Here is a 26,443-nt window from a genome sequence, read left to right on the forward strand (position 1 = left end):
GCGCTGAGTGGGGGCCGTTCTTCGATGAAGCGCGCAGGCGGTGGCTTCTCTTGGTATTCCATGGTATCAAGTTTGTTTGTTTGTTTGTTTTTATAAATTTATTTTTTATTTATTTTTATTTTTAGCTGCATTGGATCTTCCCTGTGGCGCATGGGCTTTCTCTAGTTGCGCTGAGTGGGGGCCGTTCTTCGATGAAGCGCGCAGGCGGTGGCTTCTCTTGTTGCAGAGCATGGGCTCTAGGACCGCGGGCTTCAGTAGTTGTGGCACACGGGCTCAGCAGTTGTGGTTCGCAGGCTCAGTAGTTGTAGCGCATGGGCTTAGGCGCTCCACGGCATGTGGGATCTTCCCGGACCTCGGCTCGAACCCGTGTGCCCTGCATTGGCAGGCGGATTCTTAAGCACTGGGCCACCAGGGAAGCCCCCAAGTTTGTTTAACCATTCACCCATTGAAGGACATTTTAGCTGTTTCCAGTTGAAGGAAATTATGAATAAAACGGCTATGAACATTTGCATACAGGTTTTTCTGTAAACCTAAGTTTTTATTTCTCTGGAATAGATGCCCCAGAATACAACTGTTGGGTTGTACAGTAAGTGCGTATTAATTTCACAAGAAACTACTAACTTGTTTTCCAGAGTGCCTATGCTATTTTACTTTCCCATCAGCAATGTATGAGGTAATCCAGTTTCTCCACACCCTTACTAGCATTTGGAGTTATCACCATTCTTTATTTTAGCCATTCTAGGAGGTATGTAGTAATATCTCATTGCGGTTTTAATTTGTATTTCCCTAATAACCAGTGATGTTGAACCTCTTTGGTGAAATGTCTGGTCGTGTCTTTTGCCCATTTTCTAATTGCATTGTTTGTTCTACTGCTGAGCTTTAAGAATTCTTTATATAGTCCAGATGCAAGTCCTTTGTTGAATACACGGATTGCAAATATTTTCCCCATTCTATCGCTTGTCTTTTCATCCTCTTGCAGAGCAAAAGTTTTTGGCCCAGAGCACCCTGGGGCAAGGACTGGGCCTTGTTCACCCCAGAACTGGCACAGTGGCTGAAACACAGGAGATGCACAATAAATGTTTCCAGACAAACGAGTGATAGAAGGTACCTATGTTATCAACACTCTGGCTGTGGAAGCCTTGAGATAAATTCAAGTCATGGCCAATCCTAATCCAGTTTCTGTCCCTAAACCACCAGGAAACAGGTCACTACCCACACCCCATATCCTGCCCAACCGAGAGGGCAGACAGCAGAAGCAAGAAGAACCACAATCCCGCAGCCTGTGGAACAAAAACCACATTCACAGAAAGATAGACAAGATAAAAAGGCAGAGGGCTATGTACTAGATGAAGGAACAAGATAAAACCTCAGAAAAACAATTAAATGAAGTGGAGATGAGCAACCTTCCAGAAAAAGAATTCAGAATAATGATAGTGAAGATGATCCAGGACCCTGGAAAAAGAATGGTGGCAAAGATGGAGAAGATGCAAAAAATGTTTAACAAAGACCCAGAAGAATTAAAGAACAAACAGAGAAAAACAATACAATAACTGAAATGAAAACCACACTAGAAGGAATCAATAGCAGAATAGCTGAGGCAGAAGAACGGATAAGTGACCTGGAAGACAGAATGGTGGAATTCACTGCGAGGCAAAGATCGAGAAGATGCAAGAAATGTTTAACAAAGACCTAGAAGAATTAACGAACAAACAAACAGAGATGAACAATACAATAACTGAAATGAAAACTACACTAGAAGGAATCAACAGCAGAATAACTGAGGCAGAAGAATGGATAAGTGACCTGGAAGACAGAATGGGGGGTCATTTGGTCACAGCTGGAGATATTTTTGATTGTCAGACATGGGAAGGGAGGTGCTACCCGGCCGGCTTCTAGTGGCTAGAGGCCAGGGATGCTGCCAAACATCCTACAATAAGTGCAGGACAGCCCCCCCCAAATAATTCTGCATCCCCCGAAGTTAGGAGTTGGAGAAACCCTGTTATAGCTTAAGAGAACTCAAAGTCCTCAACGTCCTCACCACTGTCTGAAAAAGCCTGCTCTCCCTAGACTCAAGTATCAAAAGCCCGCCTCTCTCCTTTTCCCCCAAGTACCCACACAAACCTTGCAATGCCGGTGGACAGGATGGCAGTGGAGGTCTTCAGCTCCTCGTAGAGATCAGCGCCATTGAAGGGGAAAGCCGAGAACTGAGCCAGCAGCACCCGCCTCAGGGCGACCAGGGCCTGCGGAAGGGGCGGGGAAACTCAGGAGAGGGCCGGGGCGTTCCGACCCGAAGCAGCCCAGAGTACTCGGCAGTGACCCGCCAACGGAGGAGGCCCCCAGGGTCTCATACGGCCCCCTTATCAATCTCTGGGAACCCTCTGCTCAGGGATGGGCATTTAGAGACATCCAAGTTTGGAGCGGAGATTGTCAGCTCACCTTATAAGACAAGCCACATTTCTGGGCTACTTCCTCCAGGTCTGCTGAAACCAGGTCCACCACTGAAAACAAAACACGTGGGGTTGGTGGGCAGGAAGGGAGGCTCGGGGGGCCTCCCTCACTTGACTTTTCCGCGCCTACGTCGACTAGCTGAGCCGCAGGAGCTGGCGCACGCCTGCCATCACCTGTCTTGATTCCGCGGCTCCGCAGAAGCTGGACCATGTCCTGGGTGAGACCCGGGCACAGTCCGGCCCGGAGCACGCCCATGTTCCCTGGGGGCCCGGGGCCGCTCGTCCCGGGGACATCCGCGGAGCCCTTTCTGGACCAGTGCGGAAGACGGGAGGGAGGCGGGAGGCGGGAGGGAGGCGGGAGGCGGGAGGGAGGCGGGAGGCGGAGGCGGCGCGGAGGGTGCGGAGCCTGCGGGGACGCCGGCACCCAGAATCCTCCCGCCCTCACCGCGCCGCGCCGCAGCTTCCGGCTTCCAGGCTCCTTGCAGGGCCCGGCCTGCGGCGCCACCTGCTGGCCACGGGCCGGATGCGCGAGCCGGGCGGTTGGGGCGGAGACTGCGCGGGCGGCACGGAGCCGGTTCCCCAGCGCCGAGGCCACCGCGCCCAGATCTGCCACCCTGCACCCGCATGCGTCTCTGCTTTCTCCCCGATCTCGCCTCCCTGCAGGCCTCCCAGGTGCAGCCTTCTGTTCTGAACACTGGGCCAGAACGTTCGATCGGACGGACCATCTCTACGCTCAGGGCCGTACTTGTTAGTGAGGGAAGACAGGAAAGAGGAAATCAAATAAATCAGATAATTACCGATCGTTTGATGGGTGCTAAAAAGCAGCAGAGCACAGAGAGGGCATCTGCTTCTGTATTTTCCAAATAAAAGAATTTGTAAATGAAAGACAAAAACCCTGAGTATATAGAACACACACACACACACACAAAATAATTTGGTATTTTTAAATGTCCTCTGCTTGACCTCATCCTCTGGAAGAAAGAAAACAACTTTACAGGGTTATCTCCTCACAATCCAGTAAGGTAGGTGCTATGTTATTCCTACTTTACAGATGAGGAAACTGAGGTGCAAAGAGGTGAAGTCATTTGCCAAAGGTTTCACAGCCTGTAAGGGCAGAGCTGGACTTAGAGTGGACAAAACCACATGTAGGTGCAAAGCTAGTGCTGTTTTAACAGCGCCCCCGTCCCCACCCCCCGAGTATGTTTTCCTACTATGACATGGGTTTTTTTTTATTTTTAAAAAATATTTATTTATTTATTTTATATTTAGGCTGCACGGGCCTTAGTTGCAGCACGCAGGATCTTCGTTGAGGCATGTGGGATCTAGTTCCCTGACCAGGGATTGAACCTGGGCCCCCTGCATGGGGAGCATAGAGTCTTAGCCACTGAACCACCAGGGAAGTCCCCCTACTGTGACATGGTTTCCTTGAGAAAAAGAAACAACACAACATCTGGCCCATTTCTGTATGCCTCTGCAGCACCCACCATTGTCACTCAACACATGAAGACGCTTGGGGTGAGGGTGTGGCAGAATTTAGAATTCCAGCAGTAAAACCTGGGTATATGCGAGCTATGAACCTCATGAACCATCCGGGCCTTCCCTGTGCCTACACAACTGGACGAAGGGGGTTTGCTGCCTAGGATTTCTGGATATAGAGTCTCAGGATTCTATAGACAAAGTCCCCCCGACTCCCAGAGGCCCAGTCCAGTACTGCCTGCCTCCCTCCATGCCCAGGTGCCTTTGTATCACCATCAATCTCCTCCTTCCTAGGGCAGGTCCAAAGGGCACCGGTGGTGAGTATTCTGAGATTTTCAGAGAAGGGCAGGGCTGCTGTAACCACAGAGCCTTAGCCCAAGGGGTGTTGTAGTCTCTTCCTTGACTCTACCCACTGCTGACATTGGCCCCGGGCAGCAGCAGCCTGAGATCAAGGGGGAGGCTGGCCCCTAATTGTTACACTTTCTGATGATTATGAAGTCAGCTCATTGCACCCCCATCCCACCCAAACTAAGGGTGTGTCCTCTGCCTCCAGTTTCTCTCTGCTTCCTGTCAGCTTGTCCTGCATGGTGACGGCTGTTGTCCCAAACAAGGTAGATGGCATCAGAGACACTCTACAAAGTGGGAGATGGGGAGGAGACCATGCTGAAGAAGGAAACCCTCGATGTTTTGAACGCACTCAATCAAATGTCGACGCCCTTTCCAAACCCCAAGTCTATGAACAGGACCGTCACTACCAAAGGACTCCCACTTTCCTCAAGGGGCAGTTTGGTTAACTTCTTGGAGGAAGATGCCATCAATCTACCGTAAGACACAAGTCTGGTCCTTTTCTCCCTTCTAAAACCAGACCTGGGGGGTGGGGGTGGGAAGAGGGGCTTGAAGAGGCAGTACTTCCTTGACTTATCACAGTCAAGACTCCCAGGGAAGAGCATGTGTGCAGGTTGCCTATGGAGTCCTGACCTCAGATCAGTTCTTGGAGGCATGCCGACCTCCGCCTCCGGGAGGCCTTCCAGGATTAGTCAGAGATTTCCTGGCGGTGCCTGTCATCCTGCTTTGTCCTCATCACCCCCACACAGACCCCCTGCCCCCTCCACTCCCCATGGCTCCTTTGCCTCATCCTCCCTATTGTACCTTCACCTGCCTGGTTATGTGCCCCTAGTAGCCGGCCTGCCTTCAGATTGAGGTTTGCTGTTCCTCCTCAGTGATTCTGGGTTTCCTTTACTTCATTTCACAAAACTCTTTGAGCACTTACAAGGTATCTGGCCCAAGGTTAAGTTCTGAGAATGCAGAGCCAGAAAGCACAGTCTCTGCCTTCAAGGAGCTCCCAGCCTGGTGTGTGTGTGTGTGTGTGTGTGTGTGTGTGTGTGTGTGTGTGTGTGTGTGTGTGTGTGTGTGTGTTGGGGGGCTATTAGGCAAGAACTGAGAATATTACAGCATGGTCTGCGCTATGACGGGACAACTGGAAGAAATAGAGGAGGCTTAGTGTAGCTTGGGAGGGGGTGAAGTTAAGGGAGGCTTCATGGAGGAGGTGACTCTCATAGGAAGGGAAAGAATTAGCCAGTGGAGGGATGGTGGTGTGGGTTGATGTGGACTGAGGGAACTGTCTGCCGGGAAGTTTCATGGGTGTGTGACCTGGGCAGTCACACAGAGCGTGACACTTAGAAGTGCCCTGTGCTTAGTTTAATGCTCAGATGTCACTGTCCTGAAATTCTTAATTTCTGAAGAAGGGGTCCTGATTATATGAAAGGGATATGGTGTCCACTCCTTAAGGGACCTGTAAGTAAGCAGGTATGGCTAAAGTGATGGATGCTTGTAGGAAACTTCCTGGTATGGGGCGAAAGTCTTGGGCTAGGAGCCCAAGTTTAAATCCAAGTTCTACCACTTAGATATAGGGCCATAGACAAGTTAAATAAGATCAGGGACCCTTGGTCCCTCATTTGTAAAATGGGGCCAACACCATCCAGCAGGGCTGCTGTGAAGATCAGTAAGGCTGCCTTCCATGCCCTTCAAGCACTGGTGTTTCCAGTCAGTAAGTCTAAAATAGAGATTCGTTAGGACAATCTATAGTAAAACTGACATCCATACCCAGACTCTTCAGCCTATAAAGGGCCTTGGTGGGGGAATCATCTATTCCAAGCATCCACCAAGGGCTAACATAGGAGGTTTGGGCTGATCAGAATTTCACAGGGGGAGGTTGATGGGGCTAGAACTCAAGGAGGAAAAATTTGGCCTTGATCAACCAACCATGAAGCTGGAGGCTGTCCTGGCATAAGGGATGTAGGGGTATGTGTAGGTTGCTGGATCTGGCTAGAGCAGCCCAGGGAGAAGGGGGACGAAGCAGTGCAGGGGAGCCAGAAAGCACCAGGGGCAGATGGGAGCTATGTAGCATGGGGCCCAGGAGATCTGGGTTCTGGTTCCAACTCTGCCATGGACTCACTCTGTGACCTCGGTCAAGGTGCTTGGTCCCCAAAGGCCTTTGTGACCACTCTCTCTAGACAGGGTTCTTCAGACTGAGAGTTGTGACCCATGAGTGGGTCAGGAACTCATTCTGGTTGGTGGAGACCAGTATTACAAAAATGAAATAAAATAGAATTGAAAATTTCAAAGCACATCACACACACAGTAAGGATTGGTTTGTGAAACATTTTAGTTACATGTGTATGTATGAGTATACTAGCTTGCCAAGAAATATGTATTCCTTACTTTGGCTTAAGAGAAAAAAAAGATTTGAAAGCCAAATGTTTTGGATTCTGTACTTGATCAGCAAAACCTTTTAAGGAGCAGGGAAACATGTACAAGGTTTTTCTTTGTAATAGCAAAGAATTGGTAAGAATACAAATATCCATGTAATAGAAAACATACAGCGGTTAAAATGATTGAACCAGAGCAGATTAATCTAAAATATACAATGTTTTAAGTAAAAAACAGCAAGCTGCAAATGGGTATGTACTGAATGATACCATTTATTTATATAAAGTTTAAAAATATGCAAACTAATAACATATGAATGTAACAAACCTATAAAGACACATGGGGAATAATAAATACAAATTTTTAAATTTACTGCCTCTGAGTGGGAGGATGAGGAGAGAGGTGGGGGAGTGAAGTATACAGGGGCCTTTAACTACACTGATAAAGGTTTAGTTCTGAGCTGGATGGTGGCTAAATGGAAGTTTAATATATTATAGTATGTTCATTTCCAGTTTTTTTGAGACACAATTGAATTTTAACAATGCATTAGTTTAAGGTGTACAACATGATTTGATAATTGTATATATGGTTAAATCATTACCCTAATAAGCGTAGTTAACATCCATCACCACAGAGTTACACATTTTTTGTGTGTGTGATGAGAACTCTTTTTTTTTTTTTAATTTATTTATTTTATTTTTGGCTGCCTTGGGTCTTTATTGCTGCACGTGGGCTTCGTCTAGTTGCCGCGAGCGGGTGCTACTCTTTGCTGCGGTGCGCGGGCTTCTCATTGCGGTGGCTTTTTCTTGTTGCGGAGCACGGGCTCTAGAGTGCAGGCTCAGTAGTTGTGGTGCACGGGCTTAGTTGCTCCGCGGCATGTGGGATCTTCCCGGACCAGGGCTCAAACCCGTGTCCCCTGCATTGGCAGGCAGATTCTTTTTTTTTTTAATTTATTTTTATTTATTTATTTTTGGCTGCATTGGGTCTTCGTTGTTGTGTGCAGGCTTTCTCTAGTTGTGGAGAGCGGGGGTTGCTCAGCAGTTGTGGCACAGGGGCTTAGCTGCTCCGCAGCATGTGGGATCTTCCCGGGCCAGGGCTCAAACCTGTGTCGCCCGCATTGGCAGGCAGATTCTTAACCACTGCGCCACCAGGGAAGCCCGAGAACTCTTAAGATCTAATCTCTTAGCAACTTTCAAATATACAATATTGTTAATTATAGCCACCATTTTGTACATTACATCCCCATTAATATATTACTCTTGATATCTTGGAGTGTGTCTAAAAGCTTTCATAATTTAAAAACTTTAGAAAAGGGCTTCCCTGGTGGCGCAGTGGTTGAGAGTCCGCCTGCCGATGCAGGGGACACGGGTTCGTGCCCCGGTCCGGGAAGATCCCACATACCGCGGAGCGGCTGGGCCCGTGAGCCATGGCCGCTGAGCCTGCGCGTCCGGAGCCTGTGCTCTGCAACCGGAGAGGCCACAACAGTGAGAGGCCCAAGTACGGCAAAAAAAAAAAAAAAAAAAAAAAAAAAAAAAATTTAGAATGGAAGAAAAAAGTTTTTGAGCATTCATCCCAATATATATATATTTAGCTGTACTGTTAATTTTTACATGCTATATATTAATAAATATTGTTAAATGTTATAAAACCTAAGTAAATAAATTAGTAATTACATAATAAACAATAGTAAATAAATATTAATAAAACTTAATTTATTATTTTTCTTTTAGATACTTTTAGATATTTTTCCATATCCCGGTAGATCACTGTGGTCATTCCCTGGGGTGTTTGCACCCCACTTTGAAGGAAGGACTTAAAGTTTCAGCAGTGTTTCTAAAAATGTGGTTCTCAGAACGCTTGCATCAGAATCATCTGAGGATCTGATTAAAGATGCTTTAGCAGCTTCCCCAGTCCCATTCCATCTGGGGACCTGGGACCAGGAATATGCATTTTTCACTAGTAAGTGCCCTCGTGAGTTTGATGCACTGCTGCAGAGCAAGAATGTTCGGAGCTGCTCAGAAGCAGCTGGGGGCGCTGGGTAAGTTGTGCCCAAGGCCTGCCCGCCAGGAGCTTCCAGGCAGCAGGGGCCGGGGTGGCCTCCTTCGTCTGTCTCACCTGTCTCCCCTCCCACTCCAGGAAGCAGATGCCAATGGAGGATTCTGAATGCAGCTCCGATGACACCAGCATCTCCCCCATGTCATCCACTTTGTTGAATCCCATCAAATTGGCCGTGACCCAGCCCAATAGCAGCTTCTTTGCAGGGATGCTGGAGGGCGAGCTGAACAAACTTAGCTTCTCCTCGATGGGCAAGAGTACAGAAAAGGGGGACCTGGCCCTCTGCCCCCAATCTAAGTCCCAAATAGCCCCTGGTGGCCTGCTGGACCTTGACAACCCTGAGGTGGACACAGACACCTCCTCAACGCCCTCAGAGTCCTCTGTGGTCCTGGATGTGCCGGAGGTGCCCTTCATCTGTGAACACACGGTCAGCGATTCCACGGCTGTGGTGCGTTTTCCCCTCCTTGTGCATTTGGCAAAGGCTTAATGGCTGCCCCCAACGTGCCAGGCACTGAGCTGAGCTCACTGGGGCGTGTGAAGATGCCTGCATCCCGACCTCAAGAACTCCAGCACAAGCTAGAGAGGGCTCAGTGCTGTAGGAAAAGTTCAGATCAAGTGCCAATAGGGATTCAGAGGGAAAGAAATATTACTTCCCGGTGCAGAAATAAGCTTTGGTGGCATTTAGTAACATTTGAGCTGGGACACAGAGGTCGGATTTAAACATCTAGAGATGGGGAAAGGCATTCCGTGGAGGGCTGACACTAGCAGAGGCTCACAGGTGGGAAAGTATGGAAGGAAACACCTTGGTCCAATCCAGGGCTTCTCATATTTTCCTGTGCCTGCGGATCTGATCATCTAGTTACCGATAAGATTCCTGGGCTTCATCCCTAGAGGTTCTGATTCAGTGGGTCTAGGGTGGGGCCTGAGACTCTGCACTGCTAACAAATTCCCAGGTGGTGTTGATGGCCCGTGGACCACATGTCGAGTAGCACTGTTCTAGATACAGGGAGGGAAGAGAGCAGGAGTTAGTCTGGGGTCACTTTCCAGAGGTCCTTTAACGTTACGCTACGTTATAGATTTTTCAGTAAGCAATAACGATTAGCTTTTTGCAAGGCTTTATATCAGGTGATAGATGCAATTTGAGCTATATTTTGGAAGATAAATCTGGAAGTCCCATTGTTGGATGGCCTAGAGCAGTGTTTCTCAGCGTGGTCCCTAGACCGCCAGCAGCATCAGCATCATATGGCAACTTATTAGAAATTTAAATGCTCGCTTTCCCTACCCCCTACTTGGGCCTCCTGAATCGGAAACTGTGGGCAGGGGCCAGCAGTCTGTGCTTTTGTTTCTTTTTTTATAAATTTATTGATTTATTTTATTTTTGGCTGCACTGGGTCTTCGTTGCTGTGCGCGGGCTTTCTCTAGTTGCAGCGAGCGGGGGCTACTCTTCGTTGCGGTGCGCGGGCTTCTCATTGCGGTGGCTTCTCTTGTTGCAGAGCACGGGCTCTAGGCACACGAGCTTCAGTAGTTGTGGCTCACGGGCTCTAGAGCACAGGCTCAGTAGTTGTGGCGCACAGGCTTAGTTGCTCTGCAGCATGTGGGATCTTCCCAGATCAGGGATCGAACCCATGTCCCCTGCATTGGCAGGCGGATTCTTAACCACTGTGCCACCAGGGGAGTCCCCAGCGGTCTTTGTTTTAACAAGTCCTCTGGGGTATTCTGATGCACACCAGAGTTTGAGAACCACTAGCCTAGTTAGAGGAGAAACTGGAAATGGGAGACAAGACAGGTGACAGCAGGGCCAGGAATCTGCAGTGTTATAAAAACTCTCTGGGATCCTGGCTTGGCAACCACTGTTGTAGTACAAAGTGTATGGACTCTGGAGCTATTGGCTTGAACCTTGGCTCTGCCACTTAACTGCTGTGTGACCGTGGGCCAGCTACTTGCTCTCTCTGAACCTGTAACCCCATCTGCAATGAGTGAGGTGGACGAGATGTTGGCTAAGGTCCCCTTCAACTGACACACAGTCTAGAATATGGAGTGAGGGTACACTCTGAGGTTGGTGAGGTTGCCCAGGGAGAGTTGCTCATGCTTTGGGCTGGTGGGGCCATATTTAGCGTTGGGAGTGCCTAACACTTTCCATTAGCTCTACCTCAGCTCCAGCAGGAGCAGGGATGGCAGTGGGGTCTTCTGACCCACGTTGTGAGGGATGGCGGGGTGGTGAGGGGAGGCCAGGCCAGGCCAGGTCTGAGGAAGCCTTGTGGGTTCTCTTCCCCTAGATTTCCTGGACCTACGCCCCAGGCAAGCAGCAGGTCAGTTTCTACCAGGTCCTGTTGCAGGAGGTGGTCAGGAAAAATGATAGTGAGATGCCCAAGGCAAAGAATCGCCCATGGATCTTCAATAAGATCTTGGGCACCACCGTCAAGCTGATGGAGCTGAAGCCTAACACGAGTTACTGCCTGACTGTCCGCGCAGCCAACACCGCCGGGGTGGGGAAGTGGTGCAATCCCTACAAAGTGAGCCCTGGGAGAAGGCGGGCCCGAGGGGTGTGGACCAGGGGTTTTGGAGGTTGGGAACACCCCTATACCCGCACGACTCGTCCTCCTGCTGGCTTTCCTTCTCCCTGGGCAAATAAGCCTCAATTCCAGGCCACTCTCCTCTGGGAGGGTTCAGGGTTCAGCCACTTTGGGGCCCACTGGGAATGCAAATTGATCTTTTCCTTCATCTCTAACGAAAGTCTCCCAAAGCCATTGGCTTCTGGATTCTTCAACTTAGTATCAATAATTGTGAGTGGGTCAGGAAGTCAAGGGCATTGAGGGTAAGAGAGGGAAGAGGCTAAAGCAGGACAAAGAAGGGAACAGCCTGGGGGTGGGCAGGAGAGGCCCCAGTAAAGACAGCACACAACTGTGGAGGCACAGGTTTGAATCACGCGCCTTTGTTCCTGTTCCTGGTGTCAATGAATAGGTTGGTAAGGCTGTCGGAGACCCCATTTAGCAGACAGACGAGGGGGTGGCAGAGTCGAAGAGGTGAGCTCAGGGTCAGGAGTTCTGAGGACTTTGGTTTATTTCAGTTTGCAACCATTGCTACAGACTTGAACAGCTTCCCCGAGAACAATCCCATCCAGATCACCGTGCAGCGCAAGGAACCCCAGCGGAAAACCATGTCCATCGGGTTGGAGGACATGCGGAGGTTAGAAGATCTGGAATCCCTCTTTCCCTACTAAGGGGGAGGGCCCCAGGAAGCCCCTCAACTACTTTCAGCTCCGGCCCAGGGCCCTCAGGAGCCCAGAACCATGAAATGTACCAGCAGCCTCAAGTCAGGGAACCGCTGACCACCCTGCTGGTCCCGGGCCTGGGGCCGAGGCCAGATGGGAGCTCCATTCACCTGGAGACACCGCAGGCCAGGCCAGGTCAGATCAGCCTCCACTGCCCATAGCTGCTAGGCTTCCTTCCCCAGATCTGGGCTGGTCCAGGTCCCTCATTAAAACCTGCAGGTCACCCAGCACCTTGGAATTCTGTTTCATGCCGCTGACAGCCTCAGCTGGGCTGCTGCCACACACCCTCCTGGCTTCTGCCAGGACCAAGAGTCCAGGTGGGTCAGGGGATGGGGCAATGAGATGACAACATCACCCTCTCCCCGTGGGAGGAGGAGATGGTCCTCAAAGATGAAAACACACACCAGGAAAAAGAGCAATGTTGGACAGAGGTGGCGACAGCCCGCACACTGTCAGCCTGAGACTTGAGCTCTGGGGGACATGATGCAAAGTGCACAAGCTTTGGGGGGAGGGTCTGACTTAATTCTGTCTCTTCCTGGATGTGAGGGTACAGGCAGACCATTTAAGCTTCTCGGGCTCAATTTCCTCATCAAAAACATGGGGACGCGGTCTGACGCTTCCAGGTTCGGCTGCAGGGTTACTGTGAGGGTCTCGTGAGAGCACAGCAGAACAGTGCCTGGCACCGAGTGGGACCTCAGACCCCGCTGCCTCCCTCGGCCCCTCACGCAGCCCCCCTGCAGAGACGAGCCAGGTGGAAGCCAAGACCCACAGCCAGGCGACGATTTAACAGCACAGATGGGGCGGGGGAGGGTGAGAAGGAACAAGACGTCAGAAGTGCTGTGGCCCCGAGCGGTCCATACAGGGATGGTTTGGAAGTCAACCTGAGTAGATGCACCTTGGTATTGGAAGAGAAAGTGGACGCAAGACGCACGGAGGGCAAGATCTCAGCCAGAGGTCTGAGGATGTCCTGGTGGGGATTCCCCTCACTATGCGAGTCTTCACGGGGCAGAGAACCACCCTCCCCATTACACCACCCCCGCTTCCTCCAGAGCTCCCACCACTGCACGGCCCGTTAGAGGGAACCCTCCGGGACAGCCGCCGCCTTCATCTCTGTGCTGCGAGAACCCAGCGGGGCTGTCTGAGGCCAAGGAAAGCACCCCAGAGCAGCACTGACCAGCACAAGTCCTTGTGATGGTCAAAGTGTTCTCTATCTGTGCTGTCCAAATCAGTAAGTAGCCCTGAGCTAGTGTGACAACTGCATTTCTAACTGGACCGAATTCTAGTTAATGCAAACATCTTCATGTGGCTGGTGCCAGCAGAATGGACAACATAGCCTTACATCATCCTCTGGCCACTAACATACGGGCTTCAGCCCACCTCCCCAGCCTCAGCTGGCCTCAGGCACGGTGCGAAGAGAGGAAAGGCAACTTCCTGATCAGCATGGTTTTGGTATAGCCCAGAGGGAGGGGCTAGACAAGCTGACTTAGCACAGTCCTCAGTAAAGCCCTGAGAACCTGGCACAAGAAATCATAACCCAAACACACAAAATATAAGTTATTTATTTGGTCACAGAATCTGGGGTCTGACCCTAAATAGACGGCATTTAGGAAAGGAGGCAGGGGCAGCAGTAAGGGCCAGTCATCGCTCGGCCCCCCCCCCGCCGTACTGGCACCAGCGAGCTACCAAGTGATGGCCAAGGGCTGAGCTCAGTGATAACCTCCCGCGACCTTCGACCTCCTGCTCTGGGGAGGGACGCCACTGGGGTCTGTCCGAGGACGGCAGGCCACGCTCATTCTCAAGGTCATCACCCTGGCCTTTGGTCTCCATCAGGGCAGGCAGCTGGCAGAGGCTGAGTCTAGGTGGGGATCCTTGGGATTTCTCATCTCCTCCATCTGTGGAGAGAGGGAGGTAGCAGAATGGGGATGCCACCTCGGGAAAGGGAGGCACCATACAATCCCAGGAGCCCACTAGGGGGAGAGCTTGTGGTTCCCCTCGGTCTACGCCCCCCACCCCGGCTACAGTCCCTGCTCCAGCCACCCGAACTTAGGCCAGGCGCCCACCACTGCCTCGGCCAGGACCTCATCCAGGGGCCTGGCCCCTGCGATGCCCACCAAGGCTGTCCAATGACAAACAGTGGCAGTCCTTTACAAGCACACAACCCTCAGGTTCCAAAGTGTATTCACCTATCTTTGATCCTCCTGTCTCCTGGTAAGGCCCAGGAGACAGGTGAACCAAGCTCTCCACGACTGCACACTGAAAGGCAGAACAAGGTCACAGGACTCCAAAATCCAGCGTGCTAAAAACTATCGCCTCACGCTGGAGGCTACCGTCTCGGGACGGTGTGGGCACCTGGAGAGCCCTTGGAACTCTACACCACAGGGGACAGTCACAAAGGGCAGGAGAGCTGCCACCTCCCCCAAACTCACATCCGGAGGCATTTGTCCTTTCCACCACTTGCCACTCTCTGGCCATCTGGACTCCAGTCGACAGCGTATACCTGAAGGGAGGAGGGGGAGGGGGACGGTGGCACGGTGAGGAGGGTGGGGGAGGAGGGCCAGGCTTCAATTCCCCCTCGACCACTTGCCCACGAGGGTCGGCCGTACCTCATCCGCGTGGCCTGGCAGGTCTGTGGCCAGCTTCTGGGCCTTCACATCCCACACCTTCAGTGTGCTATCACTGCTGCCACTGACCAAGAGCCGGCTGTCGGCCGACCACGCAATCTGGTACACGGCAGCCACGTGGCCACGCAGGGAGGCCAGGTATCTGGGCCAGGGGAAGGAAGATGAGGATGGATATGAGATCTTCAAACACGCCTGAAGGGTCCTCTATGCCCACAGCGGTGGTTCTCAACCTTGGCTGCGTGTCAGGTTTACCTGGGAACTTTTACAAAATCTCACTGTCTGGTCCCCTCCCCAGACCAATTTAATATTTACCAGTCATTACGATGCTGTAAAACTTCTCCAAATGAGTTGTTTCTAGAATGCTTCTTGCCAGGCCTCCATACCTGCTCAACTTTGCAAGCCTCGGAATCCAATGCAGCCGTCTGCTTAGCCCATCTGCATGACACCACCCTCCCCCAACCACCACGACAGGTGCCTGCTGACAGGTGGCATGGAGAAACAGCGGGCCAGGCCCATCTGGAACCTGGTCGGGACAGACTGGCTGTGTCTGCTGGTGCAAGTCGTTGGGCCTCTCCGAGACTCAGTTTCCTTATCTTAAAAAATCGGGGCTTCCCTGGCGGCGCAGTGGTTAAGAATCCGCCTGCCAATGCAGGGGACACGGGTTCGAGCCCTGGTCCGGCAAGATCCCACATGCCGCGCCCTGGTGGCGCAGTGGTTAAGAATCCGCCTGCCAATGCAGGGGACACGGGTTCGAGCCCTGGTCCGGGAAGATCCCACATGCCGCGGAGCAACTAAGCCCGCGCGCCACAACTACCGAGACTGCGCTCTAGAGCCTGTGAGCCACAACTACTGAGCCCACGCGCCACAACTACTGAAGCCCGCACGCCTAGAGCCTATGCTCCGCAACACGAGAAGCCACTGCAACAAGAAGCCCACGCACCTCGACCAAGAGTGGCCCCCGCTCGCCGCAACTAGAGGAAGCCCGCGTGCGGCAACGAAGACCCAACGCAGCCAAAAAAAAAAAAAAGAAACAAAAGAACCTGAATGATCTATTTCACAGGGCTGTGGTGTGAAAATACATGGAGACTGATACATAGGTTCCCCTTGGGCCTCAACAAGGGTTTCCTTGCTCCTTTTCTCGCCCCTGCCGCTGCCTCTCCTCCTAACTAACTGCAAGGGCGCTGTGGCTCGTCACAGCGGTGCTTCTCAGACTTGAAAGGTGACCTTAAAATGCAGGTCATTTGATCCCCAAGGTCTGGGATGGGGCCCAAGACTCTGCATTTCCATCAAGCTCCCAGGTGACGCACTGCCTCACTTTGAGGAGGGCCAGATAAAGACTGGACCACAAACCTACACTTGTGCTGCATCTCCGACCCTTGGCCAGCTTTTTTTTTTTTTTGGCCATGCCGTACGGCTTCCAGGATCTTAGCTCCCCCACCAGGGATCGCATCCCTGGCAGTGAGAGCACAGAATCCTAACCACTGGACCGCCAGGCAATTCCCTTGGCCAGCTTTAACATCATTTCTCTCCCTAGATATGAAAGAACTAGCATTTTCAGTGCCCACTTAGTGATGGTGCTAAACAGACCACCTCATTTAATCCTTGTAACAAAGCAGAGAGGTAGGGGGTCTGCACATTCAGAAGAGGAAACAAGAGGCTCAGAAAATCCAAACACTTGCCAGGGCCACACAGCTAGGAAACGGCAGAGCCAAGCTCCTTCCCTCCCCACGCCCGCCACTCACTTGCCCGTCCTGCCATCCCACAGCTTGATGGACTTGTCAAAGGAGGCACTGGCGATGACGCGCGAGTCCGCGGAGAAGAGCACCTGGTTGATGAGGGCCTGGTGCCCCGTCATCCGTGCCAGGGGCTTCTTGTCCTCCGCCGGGGACCACAGGAACAGGGTGAAGTCGTCTGAGCCAGACACCAGCCTCTCTGGGCCCTGGCCCTGGGGAGGCAGAAAGCGCACATGGTCTCAAGAGAGGAGAGCCCGACCTCGGCAGCGAACACACCACTGACTGCTCAACACCAGCACGGAGTCCAGGACTGGAGAAAGGAGGCTGGTTACTTCCCCCAAAGGGAAACTTCATGCACACGGGACAGGACCATTTCTATGACGTATAATTACATGAAGAAGCAAGGTACGGAGTGGTGTGTTAAAAAGGGGAAGGGCTTCCCTGGTGGCGCAGTAGTTGAGAAACCGCCCGCCGATGCAGGGGACGCGGGTTCGTGCCCCAGTCCGGGAAGATCCCACGTGCCGCGGAGCGGCTGGGCCCGTGAGCCATGGCCGCTGAGCCTGCGCGTCCGGAGCCTGTGCTCCGCAGCGGGAGAGGCCACAACAGTGAGAGGCCCGCGTACCGCAAAAAAAATAATAAAATAAAATAAAGGGAAGGATTTTACATGTGGGCTCGTATACGCGTGTGTATCTGTACTGTGTGTAGTGTACACGTATACGTGTGTGTGTATATATGACGTCTCTGGAAGGAGACACGAGACACTGGTAGCACTGGATGCTTCCAAAAGGCACGGATGAAGGTGCAACAGAGATGAGAGACTTTCCACCATCTAAAACGGCCCCTACTGCTTTGTGTTCTCTGCATTAAAAATTTTTTTTTAAATTTTTTTGGCCATGCCGTGCAGCATGCAGGATCTTAGTTCCCTGACCAGGGATCGAACCCCGGGCGCTTGGCAGTGAGAGCACCGAGTTCTAACCACTGGACCACCAGGGAATTCCCCTTTTTGTTTTCTCTGAACCTCAGACCATGTGAATGTGTTACTGAAACTAAATAAAATAAAAAAAGAGAGGTACCTGAGGACTGCAAATAAACAGATAAGCAAACAAAACAAAATGAAATAAAATGATCCCCAGCACATTATGGTTTTTAGGATTGTAAACTAGGATTATCAGGAACAACTTTCCGGAAAAGGTATGTTCTGAGCTGGAGCTAGAAGGGAGAAGGGCCTGAGCGTCTGCATGCAGTGTTTTGGGGACGAGGAGAAGAAGCGCATAGAGCTGGAGGTGCTGGCAGTGCTGGCAGATGCTCACCCGCACGAGGTTGTAGCGGCTCAGAGCTCTCTCCTTTAACTCCTGCACTGTGTCCAGGTATCGAAGGAGAGAAGGAACAAGGCTGATGAGAAAATCCAACACCAAGAGCAAGTACCCCCGCCAGAGCCTAGGTCCGCCTCTCGCATGTTAAGCTTGAGAACTGGCTCCTTCCCCTCCTCCTCCAGCTCACTCACAGGACCCTCGGAGGTCCTGGGCATTAACTGAGGCCTCGGCTGGGTCAAAGGCCCCCGTGCGCAGGGCGTAGTCGGTGCTGAGGGCCATGGTGTTCACCCAGTGGCCATGGCCTTGCAGAGTCCGGCACAGCACGCCCTAGGGTGAAGGGAGACAGGTCAGACACACACAGAGCACTCTCCACCCCTGGGAACGTGCATCCCCAGATCAGCCCCGGAAGATGGGCACCGTGGGACTCAGATGCAGGGCCCTCATTCACTGTGATCTGAACCAAATCACCCCTCTGGGCTCAAGTCTCTCCTCATTTGTAAAATAAGGGTACCAGCCCAGAGCACTGTTTCTGGAAATATGTTTCACAGAAGGGAAATGTCACAAAAAAGGGCTCTAGTCAAATAAGTTTGGGATACGGCAGGTTCAATAAACCTAAATAGGCTTCCTACAGCAGGAAATTTCCAGAGCCTGACCACGCTAAGGGGTCCTGGAACCTCCGCTATAATGCAGCATCAAACCATAGGACCCCCGTTCCCGAAGCACTTCTCCAACCACCCAGGAAACAGTGGTCAACCTCCCTGGCCCAAGATTTCCCCAGGCTGGTTCCGGGCCTCTCCCAGCTCTTACATCATGAGCCCTCCAGACTTTGACGGTGCGGTCCTGGGAGGCGGAGTAGAGAAGCCCGTCCCCTCCCCACCGGAGACAGGTGACTGACTGCGTGTGCCCAGTGAGGATGCGCTCACAGCGGCCCGCAGCTGTGTCCCAGACCCGCACGCTGCCGTCCTTGGAGCTGCTGGCCACGTAGCGGCACTCGGGGTTGCTGGAAAGAAAGGGAGACGTGCCCTCACTTCTGACCTAGCAACGCCTGTCTTCCAACACTGCCTCCCGATCCCCAGCGCGAAGACCAGGGATAACGTCTTGACAGCTTCCTGACCCCAAGAGCTGGCTGCGCTGCAAGGTGGCTCTTGGGCCCCGTGATGAGTACCACCGCCGTCCCCCCACCCCGCCCGCGCAACACAGGTGCAGAAGGCCTTCCCCACTGCCCGCCACGCTGTCACTGCCGGTCAGACTGCCTACCCTGTCCCCTCACATAACACTCCTCTGCACCAAGCAGGGGAGGGCTACGGCTTTGAAGCCCTGGCTCCTCACGCACCCAGCGGTCAGTGTCACTCACGCGTGGAGGGGCTCCCAGCTCAGGGCTGTGATCCACTTGCTGTGGCCGGCAAGGGTCCTGCCCACTTGCTTCCCTGTGCTTGGGTCCCACAGGAGAATCTGAAGGACAGCAGCTCATCGAAAATAACCCTCCCCACCCTTCCCCTGGTCCCACCAAGGGTCCCCCGCCCACGGCCCCCGCTCAGCCCTCCCCGAAGACCCCAGAACCTGATTCTGACCCATCTCGCAGGAAGGGAGCCCCAGAATCCCTGCCTAATTACCCTGACCACCATCTACCTGGCCATTCTTGCAGCCTGAAGCCAGCTTCTTGCCGTCTGGGGACCAGGATATGCTAAGGACCCAGTGTCTGTGTCCTAAGAAAGCAGTGGGGGAGAAAGGGGGACCACACCTGTCTTTATCCCCGTTGCCTAGCAATGCCTGGCACGCTGCAGAAACTCCTTAGCTAGCTGCTGAATAAATGAACAACCGAACAGAAGAGATGAGGCTTCCTAGGCAAAGGGAGAATCCTTCCCAAGTGCTAGGGCCGTGCATCTTGCCGCATAGATAACACTGCCACTTTCTAGTAGTTCCTTATGTGCTACGTGATATAAAGTTCCTTCACACACATCAGTCCTACAATTCTCATGACAGCGCTAGAGTATGGGGCAAAGCAAGAAGTATCATCTCCATCCTCCAGATGAGAAAACCAAAGCTTAGAAAGGAAGCAAGGCCTACCTACAAGGTCACCCAGCTAGTGTGAGGTCCCCAGGCCAGCAGCATCAGCAATGCCTGGGAACTTGAGACGCAAATTGCAGGTCACACCCCAGACCGAAGGAGACAAAATTCTGGGGGTGGAACCCAGAAATCTATATTTTAACAAGCCCTCCAGGTGATTCTGATGCACGTTCAAGTTTGAGAACCACTACGGCAGAGACTGGATTTAAGCCTGGTTCTCCTTGCTACCAGGCAGTTAGCCCCTGCCCACAACCCCACGCTGACTCTTCCGTCCAGTCTCTGCTTGTTTGTAAGTGGCTGGCGGGGCTCAAGGGTAAGGTCTCTACCTAGGAACAGGCAGCCACTAACTGGATGTCAAGGGGCTGGAATGTGCTCTGGGCCTCCTCTCCTCCTCAGGAACTAAAGAGCTGAGTGAATCAGCCACCCGCTACTGTGTTAAAACCCCCTAAGTGGGTAAGTGGGGTGGGTACTGACCCTGGCATGTGAAATGTGGTGTCTCAGTGCTGAGATCCCAGAAGCGCACAGTAGTGTCTCCAGAGCCACTGGCCAGGTACCTGGGGAAGAAGAGAGGCCACCTGACCTCTGCAGTGAGGAAAAGGGGTGGGGCGCACCGGAAACACTGCACATGTACATTCCTGCTGCCTAGTCAATAATCTTCTGCGAACAGAATCTGGGACTGGAATTTTCTCTTCTGAGAAGGAGAACTATAACACCGATGCCATCTGGGAGAAGACCCCCGGAGGCCATTTCTCTCCTTGTCCTTCCTAAAAGGAATGGCCACAGTCATAACCAGATTTAAAGCTTCTTATTATCCTCATAGGATTGTGAGAAGCAAATAAACCCTATTTCTCAGGTGAACAACTAACTCAGAGAGAGGTTAAATGACTTGCCCAGGTCACATGGCTAGGAAGGGACAGAGGTGAGCTTGCAGCTCAGATCTCCTGAGGTCAAGTCCAGGAAGGGCTCTTCCAAGGCAGGTATCCTTGACCTTTGGGGACCAAACTCCACCGGGGAAGTCCCTTACTTGCAACCTGAGCCCAGAGCTTGGGTCTATGGTGGGCAGCTGGAGGCCCCATTGAGCATAACTTGGGGGTCCCCCCACCCCCGCCAGCAGCTGCACCCACTCTCTCCTCCATGACTCTGCAGCTGTCCTTACTTTCCTGTAGGGCTGAAGGCCACAGAAATGACTGCCTCGCTGTGACCCTCCAAGGAGCTGGTGCAGCGGGTCACAGCGCGAACCCTGAAGATAGCCTGTGGCTGGTAGACAATGTCAAGGACCTTCTCTGTCTCCACCGCCTGTGACTCCAGCGTCCTCCCCAGGGAGGAGATGATCTCGGCATCATGGACATAGAAAGCCAGTGGCAGGGGATCCTCCTGGAGGACAACAGAAAAGAGACCCTCCCCATCAAAGGATGGGCAAGGCCGCCTCCACCAGGGACCCCCACCCTCCGTGAGCTGTGGGCAGGCAACGCTTCCTACTTTTCAAGCCACCCTGCTTGGGTTACCCCCATCATTCCCCATTCAGCAAGACCTTTTTAATCCTTGAAGAGCGACTGCAAGACACTTACACACCACTTCAAAATCCTGTATCTGAATCTCACAACCACCCTGGGAAGGAGGCATTAATATTGATAGATGAAAAAAACTAAGGCTCAGAGCAACTAAGTGATTAGCGCCACGTCCTATTGCTAATGCCTAATTCACGTTCTTCAGAAAGAAAACTAAAGTCCAGGATTAGGGTTAGTATATAGCATTATGCAGCGTTTTCTAAACCACCAGACCATGCTGCATAATGTGTAAGAAGCATCCAAAAAGCTGACTGAAAAAGGCAGACTCTCTGCTTCACCCCAGGGTCTGGTGTAGTAAGTCTTGGGTGGGGTCCAGGTATTGCATTTTTTAAACAGCCTCCCACACCTCAATAGAGGGCAGCATTCTGATAAACACCGGCTTAGGAGAGCATGAGTTTTGAATCTCACGCTTGGCTTCCAACTCCCAATCTACCACCTACTGCGCAGCGCCATACAAATAACTGAATGATCACAGGCAGCACTGTAAAATGGGGATATTAATGACAATGGGAATATAATGAGGAGCTGTGACAAGGAATCACTGTTACGATGCACCCAATGCGTTCAAAACGCGGTCTCTCTCCGCGGGTGAACTCCCGATGGTGGGCGCGTAAAGCACTCTCACACTGATCACATCTTCCGACCCTCCCCAAGGCAGACGGCACCGCCGGGTTGTTATCACCCCTGTGGGAGAGCGGTGGGGATCTACCCGAGACCTTCGGTCTCCTGATCCCCTGCGTCCCCGACCAGGGCAGCGCATTCCGCCCCGCGCCCGGCGGAGAAGACGCGGGCCCGCCGGGCCCGCCACTCACCTGGGCCAGCAGCGCGTTGCACACGAGCTGCAGCTTGTCCGGGGTGATGTCCACGGGCACGTCGAACGGGGAGCCCAGCAGCTGCCCGCCCTCATCCTGGAACTGCACTAGCAGTCGCTGCACGTCGCGCGTCGCCGCCTCGTCCTGTGCGGAGAAGCGCGGCGGGCGTCATGCACGCCGCCCGGAACGAAGGGCCCCCACTTCCGCCTCCCTCCGGCCTCGGGGACCCCGGCCCGAGCGCCCAGCCGCGGCTCCCCCGCCCCCACTCAGGCCCACCCACCGCCACCACCGCCGCCATCCTGCGTCCCCACGTGGAGGGGAAAACTCCGGCGGGACGGAGCGCCGCCCCCGTGGTCCAGCGGTGCTGAAATCCGCCACATCGCCCTCTGGTGTTGCGGAGGGGAAGTGTCGCGCCGCGCCTGGCCTCAAATAAACGGATCAAATAAATTAATAATACTTGATGCGTACAGAAGCAAAAAATTCCTACAGTTTTCAACAGTGTAGAGCAATAACAATAATCATAATGATAATGATAACGATAGCAATGTATCAGGCATTGTTGTAAGTGCTTTACATATGTAACTCATTTAATCCTCACAACTCTTCAGAGTCGGACCAGGAGCGCTCTCTCTCTCTCTCTCTCTCTCTCTCTCTCTCTCTCTCTCTCTCTTTAAGATCAAATCTCTCTGGCTATTTCTTAGGTCTTCCAAGTGCTTTTGCCCATGCTGTTTTCTGGAACTGGTACAGACTTGTACACACACCCCCCCACAATTCATATGTTGAAGCCCTAACCCCCAGTGTGACTGTATTTGGAGATAGACTCTATAAGGATGTAATAAAGGTTACATGAGGTCATAAAGATGGCATCCAAATTTGATAGGACTGGTGTCCTTATAAGAAGAAGAGGAGAAACAACAGCTCTCGTGTGCTCTCCCCCGGCCGCCCCACACCTCTCTTTGCTCTCACACAGAGAGGAGGCTGTGTGAATACACCGCAGAAGGTGGCTGTCTACAAGCCAGGAAGTGAAGTTTCACCAGAAACCAACCCTAATGATGGCACCTTGATCTTAGGCTTCTAGCCTCCAGCATTGTGAGAATAAAAAATTTTTTTGGTTGTTTAAGCCACCCAGTTGTGGTATTTTGCTATGGCAGCCTGAGCTGATGAATACATACAGGAACAGTTCCTCATTCTTCAGGTCTTGCCTTAAATATCCATTCAATCATTTAACAAAGGTCTCTTTCAGACACTGTTCTAGGAGCTCTATGTACATTAACTCATTCAATCATTTACTCAGGGAAACCTCTGAAACAATGTCATGTTTCCTGATTTCAGAACACCTTGGTATTCTTCAGAAATCACATATCCATGGAAGTCTTTCATCCATTCATTCAACAAATATTATTGAGCACCTACTACATACCACACACTGTTGCAGACACTTGGGATATGTAAGTGAACAAAATAGACACAAATCCTTACCCCCATGAATGTTCTCTGCCTCCATAATCATTCACAGTTTCTGGCACATAGCAAATGCTTAAGAAATGCTTGTGGAATGAATTACTGAATCAGGATTTGGATCTAGGGTCCCTTGGATCTCTCTCTGCCAATGGCAGGATCCTTAACCATATTATGTCACAGCTACAGAGAGCTGCCCACAAAGGGGCTCGTGGTTGGGGACACCATGAGGGCAGGGAATTCACCCATCCATTCATTCATTTATTCAGTCAACAAACATGTATCAGGGCTGGATCTTGTGTCCAGCAGAGCTGTAGAACTTGTCCAAAGTCACAGTGCTGTGTTTTCAAGGTCACAGAGCTAAGAGCAGAATCTAGTGTGAGTGATCCCACCTATGCTTTTTTTCCTGCAGTATCTTTCTCAGTTTGAAGATATAGGGGAGAGGATGACAGAACGGTAGTAAGTGAAGCAAAGCATCAGCACAAAGACTTCATTCATTCATTCATTTAGGAACATGCATTGGGCACTGATTCTTCCAGGCTCTGTGCCAGGGGAAATCAAACTGCATGAGATGCTATCCTTGCCCTCTGGGAGGGTGCCCACAGCCCAGGCTCAGATACACAGAAATGCGGGAGAATTCTGAATCCAAGTAGGGACAACCTCATGAATTTCTCTCGGGAACCCTCAGTCGGAAGAGCAGAAACAATTCCTGCCCCAGGGGAGACCGTCTCTGGTGATGAATACATAGTTGTTCTTTTTTTTAATTAAAAAATTTTAATTTAATTAAAATTTTAACATTGAGTTATAGTTGATTTACAATATTACGTAAGTTTCAGGTGCACAACATAGTGATTCACTGTTTGGGGGTTTTGTTTTTGTTTTGTGGCCGCGTGGAGCAGCCTGCAGGATCTTAGTTCCCTGAACAGGGATCAAACCTGTGCCCCCTGTAGTGGGAGCACGGAGTCCTAACCACTGGACCACCAGGGAAGCCCCTGATTCACAGTTTTTAGTGAATACATAGCTCTTGTCCCAGGAAGACCCCCTTCTGATGAGGGGGACTCCGCAAGCCCCAGTCAGTTAGGGGGCACGGTTCTTGGTCTCAGGGAATTCCCAGGTTGCCCCAGCTCTTGCTGTGGGAGATTTCAGTCTGGTGGGGGATGAACAGCGCCCGTCCTCTGGGAGCTCCCAGTCTGATGGGAGAGAGAGGCTGAATATAGCCACTCCGTACAGACGGGGAGGAACCACAGAAGATGTGCAGAGTGGAACAAACAAACAACCCACTTCCACTAAAGTGAGATAGCAGGTCCATGGGTCTTTCTGAAAAGCAAGGACATTTTCAACAGGTGGAAGGGGTAGGGGAGCTGTGGCCAAGGGGAAGAGGGGAAGGAACATTCCTCCTTCTTCTTCCCTCCTCCCTCCAGAAGGGCATTCCTGGATGTCTCCAGTTGGTCTGGGACCTGGGCAGCTGCTCTGTGTGTCCAAGTCTGCCAGCCCCTCAGCTGTCACTCCGCTCCCAAAATAGCAGTGGAGGGGGGAGGGGAGAGGAGGTTGTTTATCTGGGATGGAGGTGGACAAGTGGCATTAGAGCTGCGCCGAGGGAGGGAGGGTGTGCTGGGGGGTTCCCGTCCCTCTGGATCTTTCTCTCACTCTTTGGGGTATGAGTGTCTGAGCCCCCAGGACCGCCCCTGAGTGGGGTGCTGGGGCAGAGGTTAGTCAGAACCTCCACGTGGTAATGACTGTCCAGTGTGGGGAGGGGGAGGGCCCTGAGGATCAGTGACAGACTCCAGGGGCACCTGCCCCTGTGGCCAAATATGGTCTGGAGCCACTAGCGGGGCTGATAAAGTCTCCTGGGTAGGGGCTAGGAGGGGCAGACTGACGCTGGCTGGCCGGGGGTTCACACGCACGGGAGCAGCACCCCGGGTAGGACAGACCGAGAACATTGTCCTTGTGAGAAAGTGAGCTGGCCTGGAGAGTTCCTTGGACTGGGGAGGGAGGAGGGGGACCCAGAAATTTTAAGGCCTGCAGTGAGAATTCAGGCCCTTGGTGTGTCTAGCTGGGAGGGAGAGAGAGGGAGGAACAGGGATTTTTTTTTTTTTAATTTTATATTAAATTGAGTAGAGTTGGTTAACAATGTTGCCTTAGCTTCAGGTGTACAGCAAAGTGATTCAGTTCCTTTTTTTTTTTTTTTTTTTTTTTTTTTTTTTGTGGTACGCGGGCCTCTCCCTGCCGTGGCCTCTCCACTGCCATGGCCTCTCCCGTTGCGGTGCACAGGCTCCGGATCAGTTCCGCATATACATGTATCTATTCTTTTTCAGATTCTTTTCCCATTTAGGTTGTTACATAATATCGAGCAGAGTTCCCTAGGAACAGGGTCTCTGAGAGCCCTCTCAACAAGGGCCACGCTCTGAGCAAATGCGGTGATGTCCTTCTGGGCAAAGGATTCGCGGGTGCTGGGGGTGGGTCCGTGGCAGGCAGCATCCTCCCCTCCCATCCTGGTCGATGGGGCACCTGGTGCTCCAGACCTCAGGCCAGGAACCCAGCCCCGGGTCTGGAGGGAGGGGCTGGCCACACGGAGCTCCTCCTGTCCCCGCAGATGGCCGAGGCAGAAGCAGTGCAGCTGAAGGAGGAGGGGAACCGGCATTTCCAGCTCCAGGACTACAAGGCCGCAGCAAAGAGCTATAGCCAAGCCCTGAAGCTGACCAAGGATAAGGCCCTCCTGGCCACGCTCTATCGGAACCGCGCAGCCTGTGGCCTGAAAACGGTCTGGGATGAAGAGGGGCAGGGAGCTGAGGGCCAGGGCTATAGGATGCAGGGGTGTGGAGGCAGCCCCCTCATCCTGACAGGCACGCCTATCATCCCAGCCCTCTCACTGGGCCCCTCAGGTTGGAGAAGGGCGCCTCCCACTGCTTTCTG

General features: G+C 52.3%; 4 protein-coding genes across 7 annotated transcripts in view; 2 read left to right on the plus strand and 2 right to left on the minus strand.

Moving 5' to 3' along the window:
- Nucleotides 1–499: 499 nt before the first annotated feature.
- Nucleotides 500–2,884, minus strand: LOC114485000 (DNA repair protein RAD51 homolog 4-like). Its single transcript, XM_028484957.2, has 4 exons — nt 2,622–2,884; nt 2,437–2,498; nt 2,122–2,240; nt 500–1,051 (listed from the first exon to the last, which is right to left on the minus strand). Exons 1-4 carry the CDS (start codon nt 2,701–2,703, stop codon nt 880–882), a joined length of 435 nt encoding a protein of 144 aa, XP_028340758.1. The 5' UTR covers nt 2,704–2,884; the 3' UTR covers nt 500–879.
- Nucleotides 2,885–3,433: 549 nt separating this feature from the next.
- On the plus strand, nt 3,434–12,182 carry FNDC8 (fibronectin type III domain containing 8). The gene is made up of 5 exons (XM_007105574.3): nt 3,434–3,469; nt 4,477–4,747; nt 8,769–9,135; nt 10,964–11,200; nt 11,755–12,182. The coding sequence occupies exons 2-5, from the start codon at nt 4,539–4,541 to the stop codon at nt 11,905–11,907; spliced, it is 966 nt and encodes a 321-aa protein (XP_007105636.2). The 5' UTR covers nt 3,434–3,469; nt 4,477–4,538; the 3' UTR covers nt 11,908–12,182.
- Nucleotides 12,183–13,501: 1,319 nt separating this feature from the next.
- Nucleotides 13,502–22,391, minus strand: NLE1 (notchless homolog 1). Its single transcript, XM_007105575.3, has 13 exons — nt 22,353–22,391; nt 22,073–22,216; nt 20,849–21,066; nt 20,167–20,246; nt 19,255–19,331; nt 18,980–19,077; nt 18,433–18,625; nt 17,817–17,952; nt 17,623–17,669; nt 16,322–16,524; nt 14,562–14,721; nt 14,385–14,455; nt 13,502–13,850 (listed from the first exon to the last, which is right to left on the minus strand). The coding sequence occupies exons 1-13, from the start codon at nt 22,368–22,370 to the stop codon at nt 13,838–13,840; spliced, it is 1,458 nt and encodes a 485-aa protein (XP_007105637.1). The 5' UTR covers nt 22,371–22,391; the 3' UTR covers nt 13,502–13,837.
- A 2,952-nt stretch (nt 22,392–25,343) lies between these two features.
- The window catches only part of UNC45B (unc-45 myosin chaperone B), a 32,582-nt gene continuing 31,482 nt past the window's right edge, over nt 25,344–26,443 (plus strand). The window contains exons 1-2 of one of the 4 annotated variants that reach the window (XM_028484954.2): nt 25,344–25,450; nt 26,124–26,291. In XM_028484954.2, the coding sequence (XP_028340755.1) occupies nt 26,124–26,291 (168 nt within the window). In that variant the 5' untranslated portion in view covers nt 25,344–25,450. Of the gene's footprint in view, nt 25,486–26,123; nt 26,292–26,443 lie in introns of all 4 variants that reach the window. The other 3 variants (XM_007105572.4, XM_028484955.2, XM_028484956.1) reach the window with 3 other exon arrangements.

This window comes from Physeter macrocephalus, unplaced genomic scaffold (assembly GCF_002837175.3).
Source record: "Physeter macrocephalus isolate SW-GA unplaced genomic scaffold, ASM283717v5 random_304, whole genome shotgun sequence".
Lineage (NCBI taxonomy): Eukaryota > Metazoa > Chordata > Mammalia > Artiodactyla > Physeteridae > Physeter > Physeter macrocephalus.